General features: G+C 45.6%; 2 protein-coding genes across 12 annotated transcripts in view; one reads left to right on the forward strand and one right to left on the reverse strand.

The window, feature by feature from the left end:
• Positions 1-17,153, forward strand: part of LOC122529227 (gamma-aminobutyric acid receptor subunit beta) — an 83,795-nt gene extending 66,642 nt beyond the window's left edge. For 2 of the 10 annotated variants that reach the window (XM_043655108.1, XM_043655109.1), the window contains exons 4-11: positions 1,137-1,363; positions 2,337-2,419; positions 10,610-10,747; positions 12,095-12,232; positions 13,608-13,892; positions 14,074-14,222; positions 15,874-16,036; positions 16,497-17,153. In XM_043655108.1, the coding sequence (XP_043511043.1) occupies positions 1,137-1,363; positions 2,337-2,419; positions 10,610-10,747; positions 12,095-12,232; positions 13,608-13,892; positions 14,074-14,222; positions 15,874-16,036; positions 16,497-16,642 (1,329 nt within the window). In that variant the 3' untranslated portion in view covers positions 16,643-17,153. The remainder of the gene's footprint in view (positions 1-1,136; positions 1,364-2,336; positions 2,420-10,609; positions 10,748-12,094; positions 12,233-13,607; positions 13,893-14,073; positions 14,223-15,873; positions 16,037-16,496) is intronic. The other 8 variants (XM_043655113.1, XM_043655112.1, XM_043655114.1 and 5 more) reach the window with 5 other exon arrangements.
• Positions 1-19,499, reverse strand: part of LOC122529233 — a 132,613-nt gene that overhangs the window by 102,318 nt on the left and 10,796 nt on the right. For both annotated transcript variants that reach the window (XM_043655127.1, XM_043655128.1), the window contains one exon: positions 5,159-5,236. In XM_043655127.1, coding sequence (XP_043511062.1) covers positions 5,159-5,236 — 78 coding nt within the window. The remainder of the gene's footprint in view (positions 1-5,158; positions 5,237-19,499) is intronic.

Raw genomic sequence — 19,499 nt, forward strand, 5'->3', positions numbered from 1 at the left:
GAAAGTACCGAGGCAGTGAAAAGAAAAAAAAGAAAGTAATTTTCCCTCGACTTCGACATGGACAACAACTTCACGAAAAACTGACGTCATACCACGCTTTGTTCACCGATCAAACGAATGGCAGCGTGACGTCGAAAAACGAAACGTCGAAGAAGAACCTCGATAAGGTTACGCGAGTGTTCAAGTGGCCGATTTAGCGGGTTACGATAACCACGGCACGTGATCCGGAGAAGTCGAGCTACCTGTCGACGTCCACGATCTCAGTTTTGTGTTTCCTCTCCCCCGTTAATCGATCGCTCGATTAATTACCTGTCTTAAACGATCGCGTCTCGCGCTTCACGTTTTCTTTTCGTTTTCCCTCTTCGTGTTACGTCTCGCTTGCGTTCCCCCCTGAACCACCCCGGTCTCAGCCCCGCGTCTGTCTCGCGTACAATCGTATTTCTCTTTCTTTCTTTCCGTTTGTCTCTTTCTCGCGACGTCTACGTCCTTTCGGAAAGACGCTGAACCATCCTCGAACTACCCGCCACGAACTACCCGCCTCGCAAACAAACAGAGAAAATACGATACACGCGAGGAGAACGAGCAACAGCGTGAAAGACGGCCGCGTTTTCTTTTTTTTTTTTTTTTTCGTCGTACAGCGTGTTCCAGTGGCAATACAGAGCACGATTCTCGTTGTCGTAGACACGCGTGTGCACACGAACGTGCAACGATATCGAATCGAATCAGACTGTTTAATCGATGCAGATCTATTTATTCGCGTTAAGGGGGAATGAGAGACGCGTCAGATGGGGAGGCTGTCCGTTATCCAGCCGCGATATCGGTTTGCATTCGCTCACTTCCTCGCGCATCCGGCGAAACAGCGTTATTTTTAACGAAGGCATTGTCGCGTAACGCTGTTAGCCTACAGTCTATACGAAACGTGTCACGTTGCACTGTACCGGCGGCCATTGTGATTCTCAGACGACTCAGACCGTGCCGATCTCGCGCGGCGTTACACGAGGCCCGAAATTCGACCATTTCGACCATTTTACTTTAAACTTCACGTTTTTCCACGCTCGACCTCGCCGCGTCGTATCGTACCACCGTTGTTCACCATTCTAATGAATTACGGCGTGTGTGTGTGTGTCTCGTGCCAGGACTTCACGCTGGATTTTTACTTCCGGCAATTCTGGACGGATCCGCGGCTCGCGTTCAAGAAACGGACGGGCGTCGAGACACTGAGCGTCGGCTCGGAGTTCATCAAGAACATCTGGGTGCCCGATACGTTCTTCGTCAACGAGAAGCAGTCGTACTTTCACATCGCTACCACCAGCAACGAGTTCATTCGTATTCATCACTCGGGAAGCATCACACGTAGTATACGGTGAGTGTCAACCATATTCGTTTCGTTCGTAGTTGTAAGTACTAGGTACGGTACACTCCGCCAGCGAGGAGAACCAAATTTGACACATGTTTGACAACTTTCGCATTCAATTTGCGGAAAGATGTAGTTATTATCAATAATGTTTTTATTGTCAATAATCGATAGCCGTTGCTTGGCGAAAAGACAAAAATCTTTTCTAGTCTCGAAAAGTTCACGGATTAAATCTGTTGAGATAGAACGTGTAGACGACGTTTCAACGCCAACGAAAATCTTTGGAAAGTACCCTCGACCTAGGGCCAATTTCTGCGAACACGAGACGCAGCAGTAATTCTCGTGGCAACGACGTCGACAAAAGTCGGCGAATCCTCCCCAAACGAAGGAGACTTTCCAAGTAATGGAATATATATCCTGGCGTGAGGAGGAGCGCGCGATAAAACTGCCACGTTCAGATGCGATTTTAACCCCGTTTCAATACTCCTTACCAACCACCGTCTAAACATTCAAGGAAGCAATTGTACCAACGGCGACAAATTTTCTTCCAAGAGCATCGGTCCTCGTCGTTTCCATCCCCTTCTTTCATCGACACCAGGTCGTATCCGGATCCATTCCCCTCTGAGCCAACGTCAAGTGTTCCGGTATTAACGGTGCTGCTATATTCAAACGATCCATGCATACCTAACTTTCCCTTACGCGCGCACCCTTTCGTTGCTTTATATTACATTGCCTTCCGAATCTAGAGGAAGCGAAGGCCGACTCGACGAGAAAACGAGAAAACGACTGGTCGACATGTCGACACTTAAACGTAAATCTTTTGCCTTTTTTTCGAGAATTTTTGCAACGATAACTCGCCGCTTGAAATTGGTCTTGCGGAAATTTAGCATCGATCGCACGTGGATTTTTGAAGTATAAAGAGAAACGTCCATCGTCGTTCTCGTTTCATGGATTGAGAGTAATTTTTTTGCGTTTGTTACAGTTTAACGATCACGGCATCGTGTCCAATGAATCTGCAATACTTTCCAATGGATCGACAGCTCTGCCATATCGAGATCGAGAGCTGTAAGTACGCACGTGCGCGTGTATAAATGCATATATACATATATACAATGCCGAAGCGAAGTGACGATATATTTGAGAAAAGTTCGACACCCTCGCCTCCGTCCACTGTCACACACAGACACGCTACATACGTTACATGGAAACATACGATTCGAATTAATCATCGGAGCATCAACAGTGTCGATCTTGCGAACGGCAATCGACGTTAGCCGTAGTATCAAAATCAAATCGTTCTAAATGCGATTCCGCTTGCCAGTTTCCGATTCGTCAACGATTCGTTCTCGTCAACGAAGGATAAAAACATTTCATCGCGACAATTGTAAAGGGAGAAACCGTTTCGAATTGGGTCAAGTGTCGATTGCCGTTGATTAAATGCAACTCAACTGTACATCGCTTTCAACCCCTTTTTCAGATAAGCTCAGAAAGACGCTTCTGTCTGTGTACATTTGCGTCAAACGTGACAGGGTAAAAAGAACAAATTGTGAAAAAAACGATACCAAAAAGAGAAAGAAACCTAAGAAAACCTCGTATGTTCTTCTTTTACACGCTCATACGAAATATCGTTACCCGACACCTTACAGCCCACCCCCTTCAACGCGACCAACCCGTTCTCTCTCTCTCTCTCTCTCTCTCTTTCTCTTTCTCTCTCTCCTCCAAGAAAATTTCCCCGAGATCCACGGATCCATAATCTTCCCCGTTTTCCCTCTCTTTCTAGCTATCTATCTATCTGTCTGTCTGTCTGTCCATCACTCGCCACTTAACACGCTCACTAACACACGAATCAGTCACACGATCCGCGACATCGTCGTGGATCATTTTCATTCACTCCGTCCACTCACTCACTCGCTCACTCACCCGCTCTCTCGCTCACTCTTATTGGGTTTTCTATACCATTCACGATGACTGTTACCAACTACGTGACATCGTGAACTTGCCGAGCCGGACCGCGTGTTCACCTTTCGTCGGAAAATTCTAATTCGAAGACGAGTCGGTAAACAACGAGAGAACGAACGTTTCGTCGGTAAATTTCAAATTCGATCGAATTTCTCGCGAGAAGCTACAGCTATGAGTTATAATTTCACTTACTTAAACACAAAGCGAGAACGTGATTAATTCCCTCTAGATGGAATCCGCGATTCTGGAACAGTTCGGGGCGATTGTTCGGCCGAATTTCGATCGTTTCGAGTCGGATCACGCGTGCGGCTCGGCAACGAGACACAGTGTGTACGAACAACAACAAGAGCACCTTGACGAGAAGCGTGTCCGCAATAGCCGAGACGGGACCGTCTCGATCGGGGACGCTCGCTGTATACGCAATCAACCCTGACGTTGACTTCCGCACGAAAACGAGTCGATGACACACGGCTCGAATTAGACGTGCCGCTGCGTTTAGGCTGCTAATAGTGTTGCGAGAACGCATAGAGAACACGAGAAAGGTCTCGGTAAAGCGAGAGACAAGCTAACGCCCCTGGGTAACACACCAGTGTACGGTGGCACGTACGGGAGAGCTAACCAACCACCTTTCTGGCGTGGGTGTAGATGTTGCGGCTATGGATCCCTCTGTGCGTGTATGTGTAAGAGCGCGAATGGCCTGCGTGTGCGTGTGTATGCGTGTACTGTCACACGAGCTCGCGCCGACTATCACATGCTGCAAATTGCACGCGATTATTGGGTGTGCGGAAACCGAAAGAGGATGCCCGGATGCTCAGCCTCTCTCTCTCTTTCTCTCTTTCTTTCTTTCCGTCTCTTTCGATCGACGAAAATTTCCTTCATTCAGTATGGAAGAGAACCCCCACTGACCACGACGGATCAATCTGAATGAACGAATTTCTTCTCGATCGTTTCGAAGAGAAGAAGCATCGTGTGTGCTTCGAGCTTGAGAGAGGGCTGGCAACGATCGATTGGCCTTCGAGGATCCGCGATCCGTGGAAAAGTGGACGAGCCGTCGTCTCGTTAGAAAACGTCCATCCATCGTGAACAAGTTGTCGATTCGTTAACGATAATCGGGCCAGCAGCTCCGATCATTCATAGCAGCATCCATTAAATCATTGCCCCTGTTATCAATAATTGTACCGTATAACCCGGCCAGCCAGCTATCCGTCTCGATTCGATACAATATTATCGACGGTCGAATGAATGTTAAAACGAACACACCTGGTGAACCGACCAGCTGAATCACGACGACGTCGTTTCGCGCAACGATGCTCAGGTCGAGGATCATGTACGTGTGTAAAACCGGGTTTCGGGACGGGCAGAAACAATCGATAAAGAGCAGAAAAAAAAAAAAAAAAAGAAAAGAGTCGTGAAACGCATCCGGTGCCTTTGATTATACCAGAAGTCCAACGGAGATTGGTAATCTATACCGGGGACAATGGAAAAAGTTTCGGCCTAACTCGTTCCGGCTAAGAGATCTATATTAAAACTCAGTCGTTTGCAGGATACGACGAAAGGCCGCCGGAAGTCGGACGCTCGAGATATCAAAGTAACTTGACCAAGTTCGTTGATTAGTTTCGCGGAGTAGAAAGCCGGATCGTGCCGTCGTCCTTAATTGCTCCAGCCTCGTCCCCGGCGAAATTATTACTGTCGTTAGAAGTATTTCTGTTCCGATCTGTCGCGGCCCGTGCACCCTTCACCTCTCCCCCTTCCACTCCTCACTCACTCTCTCTCTCTCTCTCCCTCTCTCTCGCGCGCAAAATGGTAATTAACAACGATTAATATCAAGGCTGTGACGCTACTTACGTAAATGGACGAGGCATCGATCGTCGATTCCAACCGTGCTCGAAACATTCGGCAAACATTCCGCGAGCATTCCGCTTCCTGGAAAATGATGTAAAAGCGCGCTTTTAGTAACAAGCAATAGCGTAATGGCGGAAACGCGCACGAACGGGACGCGAGTAGATTCGAATCTGCCTGTAAAACGACGTGCAATTATAGAAAATTACTCGATGACGTTCGACGATGCTCGATTCTCTCTCTCTCTGTCTCTCTCTCTCTCTCTCATTTCTCCTGTCGGTCGCTAATGTTCTCGCGTAATTTACCTTAATTTGTACAGCTTCATCCGCCTGACAAATTCCACATTTCACAATCCCGTCTAATTGAAACAACGCCGAATTTCCGATCGGAGGGCGGCCACCTTCGTTAGCACGAAAATGAAGGATCGTTGTCAATCGCGTTGAACATTCGAGTGTTGCGCAACCGAGTTTCTCCCCCGTGGCTATCTTTATACGCGGAGCGTTCGCGAGCCGCGTTTGCAGCCGTGCGCGCCGAATGCGAAACACGAAGCAAGGCGATATTAATTAAACTTTCCCGAACGCGATTCATTAGCGTCGTTGCTTGTAAATCTCGTTACTGGCCGATGTAACCCGTCCACCCGTTATCGTTGCGATTTATCGGGCCCCGGCGCAGGTCATCAACAACAAGCTTGGTCAAGCCGGAAAATTCATTCAATCCGGGCGAAAGAAAAAAAAAAACGGGGGAAAAAAAAGGAACAACAACAACAGAACGACGCTGCAGGCCTTTGTTATCGAACCAATTTATGATGTTTTGCCTGCTACGTGGCGCATTAACGTTGTTGTGCTACCACGTTTCCCAATGTAATCGCGTTTCGACGTTACACGATGCTGCTATCGTCGACGAGAGCGGACGTGCAATTTGCAGTAACTCCAAACGACAGGTAGTGAGCTCGATCACGCAGAAATACGGTCGGTCGTTAATCCACCGTTGGTGGATATCGAGCTGACCGACGTTAACGCAGCTAGAGCAGACGCATTTCGTGGTGGTTTATAGACATTAAAAAAAAAAAAAAAAAAAAAAAAAAAAAAAAAAAAAAAAAAAAAAAAAAAAAAAAAAAAAAGTATCAAAAAAGACCAAAATAAAAGAAAAGAAAAGAAAAAGTAGAAGATTAAAAGTAAAGAGATTATTCTCTCGTTGAATGGCGATTCTCTCTCGAAGACAAGTACGAATTTCTGCATCTTCGATCTGTAATCTGCGTGACATAACCGTACGTAAGTGTAGAACGTTATTTACGAGCATCCTCCGAAGGGTCTCCACTGTACCAATTTAACCACCATTGTGAACTATCACGTCGGTCTTGGCAAAACTTTCGTGTAATTTCTCCGCACTCGCACAACTAGCGAATGTCTCGCTATCGCGTCGAGCTTCCGCTCGATCGGGTAATATCGCGCAGAGAAAACGGTGGTATTCAGAGATCAATCATGCGAAAAATCCGATCAATCATACGAAAAAAAAAAAAATAAATAGAGAAACAAATACAAGGTACGATAAAATAGAAAGGGAAAAAAGAAACAAAATTACGGAGAAATCGCACAAAACCTGAGAAAACCATCGAGCACACGCACGGCTGTTTATAATGTCAGAGTTGTTTTTCTCAGAGAAAAACGAACAGAAACGTTGAACCTTTGTTACATCTTTCGCTCCGACGACGAGAGATAACTTTACGAACGTGTGCTACATGAATACACTGAAAGTCACCACTTTGCCACTGTCACAAAACCACCACCACCACCACCACCACCACCACCACCACCACCACTTGACCATCACTATCACAAAAACCAAGCCCCCGGCCCCCCTCTAAAAAGCCTCCGACATATAGCACTGAGCCTCGTGTCCGGGGACGTAGTAAGGGCCGACGACGGCCAGCCCCGAAGGAGGCTAAAACACAAAAAACGACGTGTCGACTACGGTGCGACCGAATTAAAACGCATTGTGCATCTAGCCCAGCGCATGTAAGAACTAAACGACTGCAGCATTTTAGCCACGACGGTGACGTGCCGTGGCCCCGTTCTCGGTATGCTCGATATATATATACATATATATATATATATCCATTTATATTATATATATATTATATATATATATATATATATATATATATATATCCATTTTTTTTCAAATATGTATCTGTTTATGATCTATTCTGACGTCCGAGAAACGATTTTCTCGTTCTTTTGTTCGTTTCTTTTTTTTTTCTCTCTCTCTTAATATTCCAATGAAACTGGTACCCAATTTTCCCCGGCCACTTTTGCGTATGCTACTTAACCATACTTATAGTACCGTAGTTTGATGATAATCCGCCCTAGATGAAAGTCGGCATGCCTTTGGCACGAAAACATTTTGTTCCGCTCTCTTAATCCAGGACCGAATTTTCGACTGCGCAACTTTAGTCGGCATCGAGTTTTTGCTTCCTGTTATTTGTGTACTTGTGCGTATCTTTAACGACCCGTGGGATGCGCCGCTTTGGGTCGCCGGTGATCTACCACGTATTTTTACCAGAAAACCGCCGGTTTTCGTCAAGCCTGAGGCGAAGTATTAATTTCGATTTAAACGTATCTCTTCCCTTTTTTTCTCTCAAGATAATAACGAAGAACTAGAAAGAACTAAAAACTTAAATATCGCGATAGTAGATCCTAATCTGATTCTCTTCTAATTACACGGGACGATGTTTCAAACGCGATAAAGTCGTAAAACTTGGACAAAGTTTCGTGCTAACCGGGTTCAAGTTGAGACGCGAAATTCGATTTCGAGATATTTCTCACTTTGAACGATGTACACGGTTCGCGAGCGCGTTATCGCGATTTGAATAATTCGATCGTCGAATCGAATCGTTCCGAGAGGAATGATCGCGCACGGATACGAACGATCGTTAACGTTAGAAAATTGATCGAGCGAATTCGACCCGAGTCTGAATGGGATCCAATAATGGCATACTTTACGAACGCGAATATTGCAAACGACCATTCCACCGGGAGTAAAAAGAAGTTAAATTCCGTGTTCAGAATTCGTGTCACTGGTAAAGCACAAAGCATGCGGCATCGGGCATGACGTACAAAATTACGTGGCACGAAGCATGCGATTGTATATGCTGATGCATGTATACGTATATGTGAATATATTTTGTCTACCTGTACGTGTGTGTGTGTGTGTGTGTGTGTGTTGGTGTGTGTGTGTGTGTGCGCGCCAAATCCACCCACGTATTTTCCAAATCCCGCACAAACCACCGCATGCCGAGGCACGAAACTTTTTTTCTTCGCTTCTCCATATCTACTTTATACACTTTCCACTTATCGTCTTATATAACCCGAACTTGGTACCACCACCACCACCACGATCCTATACGGTTACTCTTTGCTAATGTTGCCGGAACCATCCTTTTCTTATACGGTATTTCGCCGGTCACCGCGCTGATCTCTCCCGCCCCTCTTCCCTCCGCACCCCTTCAGCCCCGTAATGCTTAACGTTGCCCCAGTCCAGGACAATTTTTTTTTTTTTTTTTTATCGAGAGGAGAAAGGGATAAACAAGAAATAACCTTTCGACGTGCAATCGGCTCGCGCGCGCTACACGCGCGTACATCGGCGAACATTGGCGAAAAAGAAATATTTTCCGAAAATATTTTGTAAGATACAAATGGACGCGGAGTAATGACGCTTCACTTTGACAAAGGTTTCGTCAAAATCTAAAAAAAAGAAAAAAAAAAAAAGCGATTTAAAACCTTTGTATCGGACGATGTGTTTTCTAAAGCGCGTCGGTGTTTCGGACGCGAAGTGCGACAGATAAATACTAAGGCGAAAGTATCGATAGGAAATCTTTTAAAAGACAAACGCGTCGATTTTTTGGAAAAAGAAATTGGAAATGCAACGAATCGCTTTAAGGGAAAAAAGAAAAAAAATTAGAAAAAGGAAGAGGAAAGAGAAAAAGAAGAACAAGAAACAAGCTAGAGAAGAAAAATCGATAGTTGATAAATTAGTCGAAACTCCCGGGACGATTGAATTACGCGATCACCCGGCTGAAAGCAGCCGGTTGAACGTTAACAAGACTCGCTCGTGCATCGGGAAACATCGGAATCAGGCTGGCAATCGACACACGCCAAAGTCGCGAGCATCGTACAGATAAATCTGCCGAGCGGCAAAGCATTCGGCCCGCGCTGGGCCGGAATTACCAGGCGAGGCATTTACCAGCCTGAAAATGAGCAAACGGAAACGGGAAACGGCGATAGTATTTCCGTGTTCCAAAAACAAAAGCAGTTAATCTCGAATACTCGGTCGTGGGGATCGCTTAATCCACGTTTCGCCGATGTTCGCGCAATGTGGCCGACGCCGCGATGGAATGCCACTTTGGTGCCTGGAATGCGGTGTAACGATCGTAATCACCTAAGATTCAGTTACGGAGGAATGTTTCTCGGGCCGGTATGTGCACGCTCGAGGCCGCGCCGAGGAATTAGAGGAACATAAATAGGTGCGAATTCCGATCGATCGCAGAAAATTCGCCGTCGATCGCGAGGCAAATACATACCATGTGCGACGTTCTCGGCGCGTTGGAAGTGCGCGCTTAAGACCGGCAACGCTGTCCCATCCGCGTTTCGATAAATTATCCCCCGACACACGGGGGATATTTGTCCATCGTTCGGTTATTATTTATCCGGATATATATACAACTCGCGTTCCTCGCCTCGCGTTGGCCTCGACAGCTCGTACCGTTCCTCGTGCGAACGAATTTTTTGCGAGGGAAATTATGGACGTATGGAAAGTAAATCACCGGGACACCCGGGATAGCATTGACGGATAAACGCGAGAATTTATTAAACGACGATTAAACGATGGATGAAGTTGCACCACCGCCACCACCTCCCCCACAGGGGTGGCGAGGGAGGACTTTTTATACGTCCATAAAAGACGATTACAAACGCTGCACACGCGCAAACGATCCAAAGTATCGTCGCGTTTTTAGTCGCGTTCGACGAATTGGCCGAACTGACTGGTCTGTCGCCAGTCACTCCGGCCGACCGATTTATACATTCAACGCCTAGAGCTCGAATACGCCAACGATTTTTTGCAGCGCAGAAACGCACCTTAAGCCGATCCATACGTAGAAATATAGAATAGAACGATACGAGTTGTACAAAAGGTGTTTCACATGGATGATGTAAATAATATAGCGATAGACACTTTCATTGTGAAAGCGGTTTAGGGTGCTAGATACAATTTTTTGCTTCTATCTTTACGTCCCTTGTCCACTTACGACAACCCGAACCTCCGAACTTTCGAACAGTTTCAACCCTGTTCACACCCCTGTCCACCTGAAAAGTCCTCTTAATACCCACCACACAAAACTTGAGTGTCTAATTATTGTATGTTAGAGCGAAGATATTTGTGTTCTTGTTCTCCCGGCAGTTGGATACACAATGCGCGATATTCGGTACAAATGGAACGCCGGCCTACAGTCGGTCGGCATCTCGAACGAGGTGGAACTACCGCAGTTTCGCGTGCTCGGTCACAGGCAACGACATTCAACCATACACCTATCTACAGGTAGATATCCCCCTCTTATTAGTTCTTCCTTCTGAACTTCGTCCAAAAGGCTCGCGCAGATGATTAAATAATTATTGACTACTTGTTGTAACATAATTGTCACACGCGTGTACACGCCCGTTATATACAGTACGATATGTGTGAAGCGTTCTGTTGTTCTTTCCTTTTCCATCATTCTTATATTTTTTTCTCACACGTGTGTCTCTATATGTATATATTTATATATTTATATATATATATATAAATATTCTGATACTTTCCTTTCCTTTTTTGATTTGATTTTAACGTACCTTTCTTTTCTTTTTTTCTTTTCTGTTTATTGACTCGCACCGATATGCACCGATCATCGTGTCGCCTTCTACCGCGAACACAATCGATCGTTTCGATCAAGGAAGAGCTTACCCGCTAGGACGAAATCGTCCCCGGGGCTAACTCATTCGACCGATCGACCAATCAATCGACTTCATCGATCTTTAACTCCACGGAACAAAGGACGAAGACGAAAACTCTCCCAGTCATAGGAATCCATCATTCCCGATTTGATCCCTTATCACTGGTCAGAGGTCGACGACGTACTATTTTACTCAGGATCAACCGACCACGCGATATGGCAACTATTTCGAGATTACCGTGATATTTGACATTCGAAAAGGAGAAATTAGTACCGAGTCAACCTCCGACGAATCACCCACAACATCAGATCAAACCGACACGGACGGGCTCTCAGAAAAATTCAAAGAAAGAAAAAAGGAATACGAAAAACTTTTGCGTGATCCTTTTTTTCTCGATCGTCCACGACGATTGAAAAGATCACCACACCAAAAAACAAAAAAAAGAAAAAAAACGGAAGAAAGAAAGAAAGAAAAAGAGAACAAACAAACAGCTAATAAATTCCGCTTGCACATCCTCTTGCGCTCGTGTTTGATCTTTATTGTTCCCCCTCCCTCCGTTAAACGGATTATCGTCCCCGATTGAATGGTGATTCTCTCGTGAGAAAATCAAAGATTAAGAACGAATGAATTGGGACAGATAGATAGAGGAGAGAACAGAGAATGAAACGAACAGAGAAGAAAGGAACGAATAATAATGAGTTTACTACGAGACACGTACTCGAACTGAAGGAGAAAACATGACGAATGAGAGAAAATGAAAATAAAAAAAAAAACAAAAAAAATTAAACAGACACGTGTATGTATATAATGAGAAAGAGAGGGAAATAAAGAGAGCGGACTTGTTGGGGTTTTGACGGGGGTGCGAGGTAAGTGGAGGCCCCCTCGGAGCTGAAACGCGTTTGAGGGCTTCCGCGAAGGTACGTACCAACCGCGGGGGGTCTCTCTATTTTTTCAGTCGGATACACGATGAGGGACATCCGGTACAAGTGGAACGAGGGCCCGAACAGCGTCGGTGTCAGCAACGAGGTCTCCCTGCCTCAGTTCAAGGTCCTTGGTCATCGTCAACGAGCCATGGAGATTAGTCTAACTACCGGTAACGTATGAATAGAACCCCACCCCCACCAACAATCAAAAAAATAAATAAATAAATAAATAAATAAAAACATTAATAACTCAACCCTCGCTTTTAACGGTATGGGTAAGGTGGAGAGACACGTTTGCGCTATCCGATGTCCGCAGCCACGATGTCGCTCGCAGCAACATTACTCTACGTTGAGCAATCGTCGATCGATCGATCGATATCTCTCTCTTTCTCGCGATCTGGCCCTCCATACGATCCAATACGACTTTGACGAACATTGAGAAGACATTTTTAATTCATTTCGTCGTTACTTTTCACACTCGTTGCGATAGATTATTATTTATCTGACTATTCCTAATTCCCACTTTAACGATTTCAATGAAGTCCTGTCTTCATAATTTTCAGTGATTTTGATTATTCTAATAATTCCTAGAAGTTCGTACGAACGTTGATTCGTCGATGAGATTTCCGCGTATTTGAAAAGAAAAACGTTTTTTTCAAGATGACGGAGAAGATGGAAAGATATCTCAACGAGTTTCACCTTGAAACTCGTGCAATTTCATTAAAGCTCGACTTAATATCTTCTAAGTCAGGAGACACGCGCGGTGCAGTCGTCGTTCGCACCGGTACCGACGCATCACGCGAATAATCTCACCGCAAGACACCGCCATCGTTACCCTCTTCCGCGCAGCGGAACTTCCCTTCTTTGAAGTTCCATCTGCTCGAAGCTAACGACCAAGCTCATAACCGTGAGAGCCGAGCTGTAATCAGACCCACCAGGCAAATCCCATTTTCCTTCCGTGAACGTCGCTGATTCTTCCCCCGCGATTCGTAATGGGAACGATGCAAAGGAAGAAGCACTGCAAACCGACTGCAAGCAGCCAGGCAACAACTCGATTTTCTATCCACGCCGATTCCTCGCGCTCCGTCTTTTCCGCCTGGCTGCCGACCCCACGTTAAAGATACGCTCTTTTTACGAGATACGCTCCGCGCGATACCCTCCGTATTATCAAGCACATGCACCAGATCCATCAACGTTACGAAAACTTTGCCCAACGACTTTGACGCAACGAAGAGAAACGACGAGATGAAGGGAGAAAGAAAAAAAGACAGACAAAGAGAGAAAGAACATTCTCCCTGGCTTTTCCTCGTAGTGGATAAATATCGTAGCAAAGTTGTAGAGGGGAAGGTGAAAAGAGAAAGAGAGAGATACAGATTATAAGGAAAAAAAAAAGGGAAGTATGAAAAATGACAAGAGGCCAGAGTGAAACAGAGAGACATGGAAAAAAGAAAAAAATGAAAGTAACGACGACCAAAGGGAACAGAAAGAGACATTTCATGGCGCCTCTCCGTCCCCCTGTCTTAACTGTCGATCTTTTAATCGTAGGAAATTATTCGCGGCTGGCCTGCGAGATCCAGTTCGTACGGTCGATGGGCTACTACCTGATTCAAATCTACATTCCCTCCGGCTTGATCGTCATTATCTCGTGGGTGAGCTTTTGGCTGAACCGTAACGCGACCCCCGCTCGGGTGGCCCTCGGAGTAACCACTGTGCTCACCATGACCACCCTTATGTCGTCAACGAACGCGGCATTGCCGAAAATCTCCTACGTCAAGTCCATCGACGTTTATCTGGGAACGTGTTTCGTCATGGTGTTTGCCTCGTTGCTCGGTAAGTATCCTCTCGCGTGCGAATCTCCTTCGTTCTCGATATCACGTGATCTTTATACGGTTACCGCGGTTTCTTCGCGACGGAGGGAAATCCTCCGATTGTACGAGTTCTTTTCCTTTTTTATGATTGTCACACGCGTATCCTGTTTTCGTTATCTGCAATGGTTCTCTTGTGTTCGTAGAATACGCGACGGTGGGCTACATGGCAAAGAGGATTCAAATGAGAAAGAACCGATTCCAAAAGATAGCGGAAAGTATGAAGACAGCGAGGGAGAATCCAGGACCACCTGGAGTACCCGGTGATCACGGAGATCACGCGCCTAAGCAAACTGTGAGTGTAATATCGACCAATCTGTCGCGCCCCGTTCGTCTTTCGTTCCGATTAGAATGTTTCTGTTGCCATCGGCATTCCATACGCGTTATTATGCCTTTAGCCACGTAGTTTAATCGAACAAAAGAGGGAGAGAGAGAGAGAGAGAGAGAGAGAGAGAGAGAGAGAAAGGAAAAGAGAAAAGAAAGCAATTTCTGGCCGTTGTAGAATAGTCGTTATCGTAAATAGCGATCACCTTAGAGCTAGTCACGTTATTTTCGCTAGACCAGCATTGCCATTTTATCGTCATGTACCATCGATTATTTTTTGCTACTTTTTTGCAAGTTCCAAGTTTTAACGTTACACGACACGAACGTGGTTACACGACCACGGGGAACTCCGTGCGTGAAGTTTCTTCACGATAGCCGAAGGCTCGATCTTCGCGAGAAAGAAAAAAGAACAGAGAGAGAGAGAGAGAGAGAGGGAAAAAATGAAATATTTCTTTTTTTTTTGTAGTTCAAAAAACGAGTGAGCCGCGAAAGGTCAAAAGCTAAAAGGCTCTGCGAAATGAATTCCCATTCGGTCGTGTTACGCCGGTCAGCGACGGTGTTGGTGCCCGGACATGCAATGCACTATAAATTTTCTTTTAATCTCGGGGATTGTGAAACGAGAACGAAAAAATATTAAAGGGAACGCAAGGTGGGAAAGGGGAAGGGCCGAGGGAGAGACGAGAGACAGAAAGAAGACTGGAAAGGAGGCGGTGCCGACGGATGGATGGCACTGCGGTGCCGTCGCATAGGATAACGCGTTTTAATTAATTCTCTACTGAATTAATTACTCGTTCTTTGACACGTCTTGCAGACCGCGGCGCGCACTCGGATATAAACAACGCCTCGTGTCGCACGGCTCATTTCATCGGCCGGTATTACAGCTTCGGCAGAGAGAGAGAGAAAGAAAGAAAGAGAGAAAAATAGTGCACAGCAAAGGGAAAAAGGACGAAGGGCGATAATGAAAATGACACGTAGATAAAAGCACAACGACGTTGCTCCGGTGTCTTTTCTCTCTGTTCTCTACTTTCAAGCGTGATTAAACGCGAACGCGAAGTTTACATTTGCGCGGAATCCGCCTCGTATACTCGTTAGAATTCAATTACATTTCGAGCCACAGACGAACAACGGAAAATAAAGAAGTCGCGTGTCATAGACCTAAAGCAAGGTGAGTCTCTCGGAATTTGAGGCCCAACAGTGACTCACGGAAGAATCTGAAACATTGACCGCGGAAAGTTTCGCGTATACATTGTACGTATTGTATAAAATATACGAAGTTTCATTAGAGCAAGAATAAAACACGACAGTCGTAATTATTATTATTCGACTGTTCTCAAGTCTTCAGGTTTGTTCCGAACCTCACTAATTTAATCACGACAGTCATTGTCTCGTTCATTGTCGCTAATGAAATCTAAAAAAAAATACAATTTCTTACAATACACACCTATTCGTAAAGAGTCTACGAGTGTTCGAATACGTTTTGTGAGCCACTGTGGAGAAAGATGAAAAACTGAGACAGTAGAGTACGCGTTTGTCCATCCTCGATGTCGCATGCCAATTTACCAAAGTAAGGGGTTCTCCTCGAAAAAGGACACCCCACGCCGAACTGCCGTGTCTCTTGTAAGTGGTCCCGTGTTGTCCAGGAGGTGCGGTTCAAGGTGCACGACCCGAAGGCACACAGCAAAGGCGGAACGCTCGAGAACACCATAAACGGACGAGCCGACGAGGAGGCAGCGCCGGCGCCGCAACATCTCATTCATCCTGGCAAGGATATCAGCAAGCTTTACGGTACGATCAAATATTCCCCCGTCACCCAACCTATCGACTTATTTCGAGATTTTCCATTTCAACGGAAGAAACCGAAGTTTGTCTAATTCCCTAGGTTACCTGTTCTCACACCTTTTAGCTAAATTGGCAGTGTAGAGATCGATAAGTATAGAGAACGCTTAGAAACAAAACTGAAAAAATATTACACAGAGAGCTACGTAGAAAGATGTTTAATTGTTACGAATTAACTCTACTCAAGCCTTTTCCCATCCACAGTCAATGGTAAAATTATCCTCCGGCAAGAAGTAAGATACCAATGCATTAATAGAAAAGTACATTTACACCACGATTATCAATTTCTTAAAAAAAAAATATTATGTAAATATATATATATATATATATATATATATATATATATATATGTGCTTGAATTTTCCGTCAGACGAAGCAAGATAACGCATAAATTGATTTTTCTTGCCAGGTATGACGCCATCGGATATCGATAAATACTCCCGCATCGTGTTTCCTGTGTGCTTCGTCTGTTTCAACCTGATGTACTGGATCATTTACCTGCACATCAGCGACGTCGTAGCGGACGATCTGGTGCTTCTCGAGGAAGCGAAATAAACGAAGGGAACGGCGTGTACGATCGCGCGTGTACGACAGACGAAACGTGCGGTCAAAGACAAACGTGCGAAAGTATCGGTAAGAGGGGGTGGGTCAGGGGGTGAGAGACCAGTTCGCAGAGAAGGGACTACGAAATTGATCTCAGAGAATAATTGAAACAAAAAAAAAAAAAAAAGAAATGAATATTCCGGCAGGACTGAAAGTCCTAAGTGCGCGACGGACTAAAAATAACGCTGTGATTACTTCGACGCGAAGCTGTACAAGCTAAACCGACATCAGCGTACCATGGATCGACGGAGCGGAATTGTAAAAGAAGAGGAACAAAAGAAGATCGAAGCGAGAACGATACTAAGGGAACGGCCAACTCGATCGCGAGCAACGTTTCAAACGCGAAATGGAAAGTGCCCGGACAAAAGACGTCGACGAAGAGCAAACAAACAAGCCTGCGCCTCTGTGCTTCGTTCGGACAGGAGATAGAGACAGTGGCTGGTCAGACACCGGTCGGAGCGGGTAAAACGCGCTGTGACTACTTCGTGACATTCCAATCGTTGCGCGCCGATCGTAAATCTCCCTGCGACGTGATCTTCGATTTTTGCGCGACCCATCGCTGACTTTCGTCCCCCATGTTTGATCACGACGACAACAACGGCGACCGTATTATATTATTCACGATACGCGAGAGATCGAGAATGGAAAACCGTATGAACCGGCTGGCAGAGAACAAAAAACAAAGAAAAAGAAAAAAAAAGGAACGAATGAAATGAAGAAACAGAGAACAAACGAAACGAAAATAAACAGAGAAACCAAATTGAACAAAATTAGAAATTGCGAATCCACGAGCGTGCATACTTTCAACATTGCCAGCCTAGGTACCTACCTTATAGGTCTTTAAACAGAGAAGAAGAGAATACCTTCGATTGAACACTTGTCAATTTAGCCACCATTATATACATACATATATACATACATATAAATATATATATATATATACATAGTAAAAAAAAAATTAACTAAATATAAGAGAGAATACAAAAAAAAAAGAGGAAAAAGGAACAGAGAGTTCGAGACCGACGAATCGAGATGAAGCCGACGGAAAACGAGAAAAATTCTAAGAACGAGTCGATCGAGAACTCGACGATGGTCGCTCGGATGGCGCTCGAGTGTACATGTGATTGAGCGGAACGACGAAGAATCGCGTGAATCTGCGTGTGCGAGACCGCGTGACTGTGTGTATTCTACGAGCGTCGGCGCACGTGCACGAAAAAGAATAAAGAGTCGAGGAGGAAAGGTTTTTATTTCGAACGAAGATTAAAAAAAGAAAAAAAAAAAAAACGGTTCACTACCGGAGACTGGTGCGACTTAATCCGTTAAGTAAGTACGTTCTAAGTAATCTACGTATGTAAGGTGACATACGTATGCATGCGCCGCGTAGGTGCGTCACGCACGTACGCGCGCGCATATTAGGTAATTACGTGCAGACACACGTACACGATTATCCGCGCGTCAATAAATACGCGGGGCAACGATCCTCGATGAGCAGATCCTCGCGAATGAAACGCGAACGATCCTTCGTCGCTCGATCGAGCGAGCCAGGCAGGAGGATCGATCGCGACGAACCGAATCGAAAGCATCTCGCGATGGGACGCGGCCCGAGCGACTAGCGGAGCGAGGCAACAATTTCGACGCGAGTCGCATCATTTCGAGGTAGAGCTGTTTTCTCGAATGTATTTTTTATTGCCACGAACTCGTTATGTGTGTCCGTTTCATTTTATACCACTTTTTTACCATTTATAGAACTCGTCGGACGAAGCGACTTTTATATTTCCGTCACTTCTATGACCGCGATCCTCCCTCGGAATCGTGTAACTTCCGTGGAATCGTCGCAGCGCGCGACCCTGTACGTGTTCGTGTACGTGGCTCAACGCGGGGAGTAACTTTTTAGCTCGTACTACAATACATACTACGTAGCCGCGGAGAACTGTTGCGTGTACGTAGAGATACTACTCCCAAGACGTATGATTAGGTCGGACGTAAGAGTTATTCCAATCTTTTTCTTTCTTTTTTTTTTCTCTTCTTTTTTCTTGCGCGCAAGCTCGCAAACACACAAAACGCGGGAGTGGCGAGCCAAGGATGTGTCCGCGAATTGAACCGCGAGCCTGCTCGCTGTTCGCGGCTCGCGGCTAAGCTTCTTTCTCTCCTCCCGTCGTTTAACATTGTAAACGGAACACGGAGAAGAAAGGGAAGAAGGCAGGAGAGCACCGCGATCAAACGAAATCAAACAAGCTTTCCTTTATTTACCGGCACGCAAAACGTAGAAAATTGCTTTCGCGAAAACGATTGAGAACGCGTCCTCGGCGAAGAATGCCGGTTCAACGAGCGCAGAGACGAAGAGAGAAGCAGGAGAGCGACGCGAGAGAATCTCGAGGAGATAGAGAAGAGGGGAAAAAGTGAAACAAATATCTCCGCTGAATGGTCTTTCTTTCTAATGGTTCTTCTTAGTTGCGCGTCACTCTGCCGCGAGTTATTCCCAGCCATAAACCGTAAACGCAACGGTAAGCGCTCTTGTTTCTCCCCCCATTCGAAAATATCTGCGACGTTCCATCGAGCAAAAGAACAAACGAAAAGTTGTAAGCGAAGTCGCGATCGCGGGTACCGAGCGGCGTCGTGCACAAAGCGTGCACAAAGCGTGCACACGCGAGAAAACGAGCCGCGATCGCATTTATCCTCGGCGCGTGGATTAGTTTTACCGTCGAACACACGTACACCGCGGTACGGTCCTTCCGTGGAGAGGCCCTTCGTCTTCCTCGGTAGTTGTTCCGTCGGTACGTTTTTGCTGAGTTAATTAACGCCAATTGTA

The sequence above is a fragment of the Frieseomelitta varia genome, unplaced genomic scaffold (assembly GCF_011392965.1).
Source record: "Frieseomelitta varia isolate USP_RPSP 00005682 unplaced genomic scaffold, Fvar_1.2 scaffold_281, whole genome shotgun sequence".
Lineage (NCBI taxonomy): Eukaryota > Metazoa > Arthropoda > Insecta > Hymenoptera > Apidae > Frieseomelitta > Frieseomelitta varia.